The 10,221-nt window shown below is 39.9% G+C and overlaps 1 protein-coding gene across 4 annotated transcripts in view; it reads left to right on the top strand.

The window, feature by feature from the left end:
* Positions 1-8,103: 8,103 nt before the first annotated feature.
* The window catches only part of mcf2la (mcf.2 cell line derived transforming sequence-like a), a 167,897-nt gene continuing 165,779 nt past the window's right edge, over positions 8,104-10,221 (top strand). For 2 of the 4 annotated variants that reach the window (XM_060898862.1, XM_060898863.1), the window contains exon 1: positions 8,105-8,439. In XM_060898862.1, coding sequence (XP_060754845.1) covers positions 8,286-8,439 — 154 coding nt within the window. In that variant the 5' untranslated portion in view covers positions 8,105-8,285. Of the gene's footprint in view, positions 8,440-10,221 lie in introns of all 4 variants that reach the window. The other 2 variants (XM_060898873.1, XM_060898866.1) reach the window with 2 other exon arrangements.

The following is a 10,221-nucleotide window of genomic DNA, read 5'->3' as shown; positions in this document are numbered from 1 at the left end:
GCATAAATACTACAACCCCGATTCCAAAAAAGTTGGGACAAAGTACAAATTGTAAATAAAAACGGAATGCAATAATTTACAAATCTCAAAAACTGATATTGTATTCACAATAGAACATAGACAACATATCAAATGTCGAAAGTGAGACATTTTGAAATTTCATGCCAAATATTGGCTCATTTGAAATTTCATGACAGCAACACATCTCAAAAAAGTTGAGACAGGGGCAATAAGAGGCTGGAAAAGTTAAAGGTACAAAAAAGGAACAGCTGGAGGATCAAATTGCAACTCATTAGGTCATTAACATGACTGGGTATAAAAAGAGCATCTTGGAGTGGCAGCGGCTCTCAGAAGTAAAGATGGGAAGAGGATCACCAATCCCCCTAATTCTGCGGCAACAAATAGTGGAGCAATATCAGAAAGGAGTTTGACAGTGTAAAATTGCAAAGAGTTTGAACATATCATCTACAGTGCATAATATCAAAAGATTCAGAGAATCTGGAAGAATCTGTGCGTAAGGGTCAAGGCCGGAAAACCATACTGGGTGCCCGTGATCTTCGGGCCCTTAGACGGCACTGCATCACATACAGGCATGCTTCTGTATTGGAAATCACAAAATGGGCTCAGGAATATTTTCAGAGAACATTATTTGTGAACACAATTCACCGTGCCATCCACCGTTGCCAGCTAAAACTCTATAGTTCAAAGAAGAAGCCGTATCTAAACATGATCCAGAAGCGCAGACGTCTTCTCTGGGCCAAGGCTCATTTAAAATGGACTGTGGCAAAGTGGAAAACTGTTCTGTGGTCAGATGAATCAAAATTTGAAGTTCTTTATGGAAATCAGGGACGCCGTGTCATTTGGACTAAAGAGGAGAAGGACGACCCAAGTTATCAGCGCTCAGTTCAGAAGCCTGCATCTCTGATGGTATGGGCAGCTTACACATCTCGAAAGACACCATCAATGCTGAAAGGTATATCCAGGTTCTAGAGCAACATATGCTCCCATCCAGACGACGTCTCTTTCAGGGAAGACCTTGCATTTTCCAACATGACAATGCTAAACCACATACTGCATCAATTACAGCATCATGGCTGCGTAGAAGAAGGGTCCGGATACTGAACTGGCCAGCCTGCAGTCCAGATCTTTCACCCGTAGAAAACATTTGGCGCATCATAAAATGGAAGATACAACAAAAAAGACCTAAGACAGCTGAGCAACTAGAATCCCACATTAGACAAGAATGGGTTAACATTCCTATCCCTAAACTTGAGCAACTTGTCTCCTCAGTCCCCAGATGTTTACAGACTGTTGTAAAGAGAAAAGGGGATGTCTCACAGTGGTAAACATGGCCTTGTCCCAACTTTTTTGAGATGTGTTGTCATGAAATTTAAAATCACCTAATTTTTCTCTTTAAATGATACATTTTCTCAGTTTAAACATTTTGATATGTCATCTATGTTCTATTCTGAATAAAATATTGAATTTTGAAACTTCCACATCATTGCATTCCGTTTTTATTTACAATTTGTACTTTGTCCCAACTTTTTTGGAATCGGGGTTGTAAACCGCTCCTTTAAGGTCATTGCTTTTAGGTCATGTGGTTAAAACTCTGCCTCAAATGTGCATAGATTATATTTTAAGTGGGCTTGTACATAATTTCAAACACTCACTGTGTATTTTCGGGGAATTATTGCAAACTGCGGAGAAGTCAGGGACGTAGGAAACTCACAGTGGGCGCTGTCATGTTCTCAATAAACGCAGTGGCTTCCTGAGTTTGAGTTTAACTTTCTGTCTGAAGGTTGTTAAAATAAAAGGACGTGCAAGCAGCTCAATTCAGTGTGTGTGGGTATGAACAGAGGTGGACAATGTACCCAAATTCATTAAGTTTAAGTACAGACCCCACTGGTCAAATGTTATTCCAATACAAGTGAAAGTTGTCCAGTCAAATTTTTTACTTAAAGTACTGAAGTACTTGCTTTTAAAAATACTTTCGTATTAAAAGTACATTTTCTGTTAACGCGTTGTTGTATTATTGCCACAACGCTTAAAATATCTAATGCCTCTGAAGCAACTGACTGGCCTGTAGAACCTGTAGAATAAACGCCTGGTAGAATGTTACACAACTGAATCGACCAAAAAAAAAGAGCCATTTTCATTTTTAAAACAATTTTTATTTTAACACTCCTACCCATCCCGACAAAGCAACATGGTAGTGTTCTGACCCAGCTCTGGCAGTGTGTGCATGCATGTATGTGTATGTTAATCAGAAAGACTGTGGAATAGCTGTAAATGCAACTTGCTCAGAAAATAAAAATGACAATCCAACCTGCTTAAAATCCAGGTCCGCACCTCAAGCTCAATAACTGCCCAACAGCAACACTGCTTTAAGCAAGACAAAAAAAAAATGCAAGACCATCATCTGACAGCAAAACAAAACTAGCTATGTGTTAACGTTAGCCGTGGACAAGGCTATGGCAACTTGGCGGGCAAATTCATAGAAAGTCATTTGACTAACCAGACTGCATGGTTATTGCAACGTTATCGCTAGCTCTAAAAGCACAGACAACTTCATTGCAATCTTTCTTTTGGAATAAAACATTTACACACCTCAATATTGCTTTTGCAGGTTGGATGGCAAGTTTTTGTAGGCCGTGATGTGGTTCATTTTAGGCAAACGATTAAAATGAAACAAATTTTTAATCCTTTCAGAAAACTGAAATATGAGTTCATGGGCAGGCGGCACGGTGGTGTAGTGGTTAGCACTGTCGCCTCACAGCAAGAAAGTCCTGGGTTCAAGACCAGTGACCGACAGGGGCCTTTCTGTGCGGAGTTTGCATATTCTCCCCGTGTCTGCATGGGTTTCCTCTGGATGCTCTGGTTTCCCCCACAGTCCAAAAACATGCAGGTTAGGCTAATTGGTGGCTCTAAATTGACCGTAGGTGTGAATGGTTGTTTGTGTCTATGTGTCAGCCCTGTGATGACCTGGCGACTTGTCCAGGGTGTACCCAGCCTCTCACCCATAGTTAGTTGGGATAGGCTCCTGCGATCCTGTAGAACAGGATAAGCAGCTACAGATAATGAATGGATGGGTTCATGGGCCATGGGTGTGTGCATTCCCCAGAAGAACTGCCTCCTTCCATTCTGCCATCAACTGATCACGTTTAAATAACGTTGCTGAGAAATCACTGAACTTGATTTTATACAGTCTAGGGCTGTGACCTAACCCTAGTGATAGGCTGTCTCAGTGTCATCTGTGAAAAAAACATCACATTTTAGAAAAGAAAAGAAAAAAACATCCACTTTCAAAGCTGTTTCATAGTAACGAGGACCTTGATAGAAATGTAGTGGAGTAAAAAGTACAATATTTTTGTCTTTTCAAATGTAGTGAAGTTAAAAAGTCATAAGTTTCCACAAAAAAAAAGTACAGATACTCAAAGAATACTTAAGTAGAATGCTCAAGTAAATGTACTTTGTCCACCTCTAGATATGAACATTAGATGAATGCACCATTTATTAGTGTAGGAGACTCTTTTGAGTTGGTAGTATCTTGACATTGTACATTGTTGGAATATTGCAGTTTCACTCCATTATGCTATTTACTCCAGTAATACTTCCCACCATTGCTTGGATGCATGTTGCTGTGGTAACAGAGTTGCCATGGTCCTATAAAGGGGATGGTTTCTCTCCCCTCCTCTTGGTTGTATGGGAATGTGAAGGGAAAGGAGTGCATGTGTAAGGAGGGTGAGCAACTTGGTTTCGCTGCCACAGAGTGATTTATAGGATTTGAGAGAAAAAGAACGATGCGCTCGGGGGCACCGTATCCACAGTCTGCCAAGATTTCTCCATCTCAGTCACTCGTTCTTTGTGCGCTGTACTTTTCCCATTATCCTTGACTGTTTGTAGTTAGAAGAAACTGTTTATTATAACTGAGGCGCTCTTGATGAAGAGTCTAGACCCCTTGAATTAAATTTTCTTTGTATAGTGCTTATAAAAGAAAAAGTAAGAGACCATCACGAAGCAGATTTACTTGCATCTGGCAATCGGTTGGTTTAGATGTTGAGTTAATGGCAAGGAAAAACTCCCTGAGACTACATGAGGAAAAAACCTTGAGAAGGACCATACCCAAGCATCTTCTGGGAAATGCAAGCACAGGACAGGATTTCCGATACAGCAGCAGGTTTTTTTGGATACAAATCTACAATTGAGATTGAGATGAGGTTCTCCAAACTGTTTTGGGGAAGTGTAAATCATTAAAGTATCCATGTGAGAGCATGTGAGACCGTTTACCACAGCTGAAAGTAACTCACCAGGACAGAAACTTTAAAGCAGAAGTAAAGTACCAAAATATAAACAAGCAAAATGGGGCAACCGGCCATAGACTGGGTTTAAGTTTGGTGTCAGGACGCTTTGTGTCACTGCCTGTCCAAACAATGTTTTAGAGTCTTATCAGCTCATATGTTGGGAGCTCTTGCACATCGCAACCTTGATATGATTATATTGACTTTTTCTGACACTGATCCATGCTGGAGGAACACCTAATGGTTTCCAGTACTCATTAACACCATTAGATAGTGATGGGGAGGGGGAATGGTTCATGGAATTTTTTGGGGGGTCAATTTCCATTAGATAGTGTGAGTTTTTTTTTCCCCTCTTTTCTTTTAAACCTCAGTAGGAGTGGTGCTAATTTTGTATTCCAACCCAATGTAATTTTCATGTAAGAGCTATTTTCTTAATGCACTTATTTTTAGTCTTTGCCCCAAAATTGTAAGCTTGTACACAAAGCAAAGTCCATGAAGACATGATTTGCCAAGGTTGGAGTGGAAGAACTTGAGTGTCCTGCACAGAGCCCTGACCTCAACCCCACTGAACACCTTTGGGATGAACTGGAATGCCGACTGGACCTCAAGCCTCCTCGCCCATTATCAGTGCCTGACTTCATTGACACTCTTATGGCTTTTCCAAAGTCTAGTGGAAAGTCTTCCCAGAAGAGTATTATAACAGCACTATATCTGGAATGAGATGTTCAAGAACAACATATGGGTGTGATGGTCAGGTGTCCAAAACCTTTTGATCATATGGTATAAATGAGCCAACTAAAAAGAATATTTTTCAGATGGAAAAAAATGTGATCCATAGCAACACCACTGTGAAGCTATATAAGGCTTTCATCTTACCGCATTTTGAATACCGTAGTCCGTTACTACTGGGTATTACTAATGGTCTCTGTGATAAACTTGAAAAAGCCAGTTGTTTTGGTCTTGGATCCATTTTCAAACTGCTGTATGACTGTTCATATCAAGATGCTTTAGACATGGCCAATCTACAGACCATTGAACACGGACGGTCATGCCATTCCTTGTCCTTGGTTTATCAAACCTGTGGTCCAAACTACATAAAGGAACTCTTTCAAATACAACAAAACCGTTATAATTTTAAGAGGGAGTAACCTCAGACTAGCACAACCAACATCGAGCAGCAAATGGACTCGCAGATCATTTACCTATCTGGTGACTCGTATGTGGAGAAATCTCCCTACAGAACTGAGACATCTTGATTCTTTAATCAAGTTTAAAAGTGCCATGGAGAAAACACATCTTACTAGTGGCACATTGTGCAAATGTTGTAATTGTGATCAAAAGCGTTAAACTGCATTTGGTTATATTCTTGATTGAATGAATGATATTTAAATTTTTTTAGTTTTAATTTTAACGTTATAAGACTTTCTTGATATGATGTGTATTTGATATTCACCTATTATAATAGTTCAATGTTTTGTTTTAAAAATATTTTTAATTCAGAGCTTTTATTAGTTTGAATGCATTTGTTATGAGTTTTTGACTCATTGTACATATCGAAGATAAATAAAGCTATGAATGAATGAATGGACATGTCCATTTTGCCAGATTAGCAGCATACTGAGTCAAGTAAAATCAGACCAACATGAATGTTGTGGTGTTGGGAGTTGCCTGGACCTAAAGGGTTTACAGGTGCACTCTGCTTTAAGCTGGCTTATCTCTTTCTCTGTCTTTGGCATAAACATTGACGTCACCTGCATGTGCTGCTCTGATGTGTAGAGATGTTTACTTCCTGCTTTAAATGTTATCTGACCCACGATTTTTTCATTTGTGACTCCATTGTGTGATTTAGAAAAGATCACCATGAGAGCTAGAAGTGCCAATAAGATGCAGAGTTATAATTTGCTACTCCTAATAGGAGAGGGATCTGATTCTTGTCACATACAGTGTCTTGCAAAAGTATTCATCCCCCTTGGTGTTTGTCCTGTTTTGTCGCATTACAAGATGGAATTAAAATGGATTTTTGGGGCGTTAGCACCATTTGATTTACACAACATGCCTACCACTTTAAAGGTGCAAATTGTTGTTTTATTGTGACACAAACAATAACATGAAAAAACAGAAATCTGGAGTGTGCATAGGTATCCCCCCCCCCCCCCCCCCCCCCAAGTCAATACTTTGTAGAGCCACGTTTTGCTGCAATTATAGCTGCAAGTCTCTTGGAGTATGTCTCTATTAGCTTAGCACATCTAGCCACTGGGATTTTTGCCCATTCCTCAAGACAAAACTGCTCCAACTCCTTCAAGTTAGATGGGTTGTGTTGGTGTACAGCAATCTTCAAGTTATGCCACAGATTCTCAATTGGATTGAGGTCTGGGCTTTGACTAGGCCATTCCAAGAGATTTAAATATTTCCCTTTAAACCACTCCTCCAGTGTAGCTTTTGCAGTATGTTTTGGGTCATTGTCCTGCTGGAGCGTGAACTGTCATCCCAGTCTCAAACCTCTGGCCGACTCAAACAGGTTTTCCTCCAGAATTACCCTGTATTTGGTGCCATCCATCTTTCCTTCAGTCCTGACCAGCTTTCCTGTCCCTGCAGATGAAAAATATCCCCACAGAATGATGCTACCACCACCATGCTTCACTGTAGGAATGGTGTTCTCTGGGTGTTGGGTTTGCGCCATACATGGCGTTTCCCATGATGGCCAAAAAGATCAATTTTAGTCTCATTTGATCAGAGAATCTTCTTCCATGTGTTTGGGGAGTCTGCCACATGCTGTTGGGCAAACTCCAAACGTGATTTCTTAAGCAATGGCTTTTTTTCTGGCCACTCTCCCTTAAAGGCCCGCTCTGTGGAGTGTATGGCTTAAAGTGGTCCTATGGACAGATACTCCCATCTCCGCTGTGGATCTTTGCAGCACCTTCAGTGTTTATCTTTGGTGTCTTTGTTGCGTCTCTGATTAATGCCCTCCTTGCCCGGTCTGTGAGTTTTGGTGGGCGGCCTTCTCTTGTCAGGTTTGTAGTGGTGCCATGTTCTTTCCATTTTGCTATAATGGATTTAATGGTGCTCTGTGAGATATTCAAAGTTTGGGATATTTTTTTTATGACCCAACCCTGATCTATACTACTTCTTCACAACTTTGTCTCTGACCTGTTTGGAGGCTCCTTGGTTTTCATGTTGCTTGCTTAGTAGTGTTGCAGAGTCAGGGTCCTTCCAGAACAGATTGATTTCTATAGACATCATGTGACAGATCATGTGACACTTTGATTGCACACAGGTGGATCTTAATCAACTAATTATGAGAGTTATGAAGTGAATTGTTTGGACCAGCTCTTATTTAGGGGCTTCATATGAAAGGGGGTGAATACCTATGCACACTCCTCCAGATTTCTGTTTTTTCATCTTAATTATTGTTTGTGTCACAATAAAACAACAATTTGCACCTTAAAAGTGGTAGGCATGTTGTGTAAATCAAATGGTGCCAACCCTCCAAAAATCCATTTTAATTCCATCTTGCAATGCGACAAAACAGGACAAACACCAAGGGGGATGAATACTTTTGCAAGACACTTCATTCTCCAGCCCCTTGTTTAGAAAGTTTGGTTGTTTTGTCCCCTAAGCGGCGTGCGAGAAACAGTACGGATTAGTGCTACGTGTGCATGTGTGTGCGCTGCCTACTCGGCAGCTCCTGCCCTGTCTGTATAATTATCCGAGCAGATGGGGATTTGTGCTGAATCGTTCTGGCGAATCGGACGTCCCTTTTCTTCCTCTCCTCAGGTCTGCTCCTTGCTGCAAGGAGAGGGACAGAGAAGAGTGTGAGAACTGGGAGTATGTTTGAACAAACCATAGTGTGAAGATGCCTCATTCCAGTTTCTTTCTTGGTGAAGAAGCCAAGTGAGTTTCTGTTATACTGGGAGTAGCTTGACACGCAACAGTGTTGGCTGCATTGGCTTGGCTTTGGGCTGAAGTCCTCAAAAAAGAGCTTGGATGTCTCTGCAGGAGCTGCTACGTGAGAGTCAGGAGACTCCTCAGCGGATTGTGACGAGACTCTCGCAGCTTCTGCACAGCCTGACACTCGCACTGCTGCAGGGGACCAGCTACAGCCCGTACACACGCAAGAGCTCAGTGATGGAGTGTAACGGTGAGGGTGTGTGTGAGTGAGGAGAGAGAATGAATTAGGGATAGACCAAAGTGGATGATTCGGGGGGGATTTTAATGATGCACAATATGTCGGAATATGTCCAATGAGGTTTTGGGAAAATTAAACTTTTTTTTTTTGCCTTAAACATCCAGTTAGAATTTTTTTTTTTCAATGACACCTGATGATGCACAGAACAGTATACCGTGAAGGTAAAAATGCACAGTGATTTATTTAACTCGTCTAACTCATGTTAAACTCTTAAAATATAAAATCTGCTTTTTATGAATAGTCTAATGCTTATGCTTAAAGTGCCATTCCACCATTGGATGTATTCTTTGGCATAAAATACAATATATTTTATGACAACATGACTAGACAGAGAAATCTTTTAGCTTCAAAATGATATATCAAACATAATTTTTTGACAACGACAAGTATATTAATTTTGCGACCAAAGTCACCTACCCTTTTAATTCCCGCGCGGTAGTGAAACGTGATGTCATCGGCAGGTTCCCCTTCTTGTGTACCATGTCACGTGTGACAGATTATCAGCAATGGCGGATAGAACGCGATTTCCACTTGTCGATTGCTGTGCCGATATTCACCATCGACCGTCTCCTTTGGGCATCACTTGCTATTTTCCTTCGCTTCTTTTCCGAAGCTGACAATCGCGTTCTATCCGCCATTGCTGATAATCTGTGCCACGTCACACGTGACGTGGTACACAAGAAGGGGAACCTGCCGATGACATCACATTTCACTACCGCGCGGAAATTAAAAGGGTAGGTGACTTTGGTCGCAAAATTAATATACTTGTCGTTGTCAAAAAATTATGTTTGATATATCATTTTGAAGCTAAAAGATTTCTCTGTCTAGTCATGTTGTCATAAAATATATTGTATTTTATGCCAAAAAAATACATCCAATGGTGGAATGGCACTTTAACACAAAATGGCCTTTAAAAGGCCCAAATGCTCAAATTTGTAGCCCAGGTTTGTTTACAGACTCGTTCCATTTTTATACGGTACAAATCCATCCTGGACCACAAATCGACAATTTTTGTTTATTTTTTTTCTTCAATAAGTCTCGCTTCCTGTGCATGAGATCTCTGCAAACTGAAAATCATGTCCTATACATCTCTTTATTGTTCAAACTAATGTATGTATTTAGTTTCGTATATACTGTATTTAACTAACGCTTGTTTGCTTGATGGTGAATTCCAAAAATGATATCTTCGCAAGTAAAGATATCTTTCGAATAAAGGATGTTTCGTAATATATTACAAAATCTAAACTAATTAAACTTAAAATTGTCTTAGTCTATTGTATGATAACTTTGCATCTTTCTAGAAACAGGCATATCGGGTGAAAATTCAATCCAAATTGCTTGAAACTGCTCTCATTGAATTCAGAATTGAATGCTAAACAACATACTTTTTACAGAATTAAAATGTGTATCCGTTCTTGAGATATTGCAAATCAAAGATTGAAGAAACGGCTTCATTTTTAGAAAACTGCAGTAATGTTCTGTATGAGGATCACGTTGGCGTCATTAACGAATGAGACTAAATGTTTTTTCTTAATAACATTTGTATTTTTCAAGCTATTTATATGGAAATTGACAGGCACATGGATGGTTGTACACTGAATACAAAGTCTGAAAAATTAATAAAAACCAGTTATACAAATTATTAATTAATTATGCTAATTAGGTAACACTTTCAATTAGTACGCTCGATAAAAAAGTAATAAAATAATATTTCGAATACCCTCTTTGTGCTCT

The sequence above is a fragment of the Neoarius graeffei genome, chromosome 18, assembly GCF_027579695.1.
Source record: "Neoarius graeffei isolate fNeoGra1 chromosome 18, fNeoGra1.pri, whole genome shotgun sequence".
In the NCBI taxonomy this organism is placed as follows: domain Eukaryota; kingdom Metazoa; phylum Chordata; class Actinopteri; order Siluriformes; family Ariidae; genus Neoarius; species Neoarius graeffei.
Note: the sequence above shows the minus strand (reverse complement) of the source record. Positions and strands in the feature narration are given on the sequence as shown.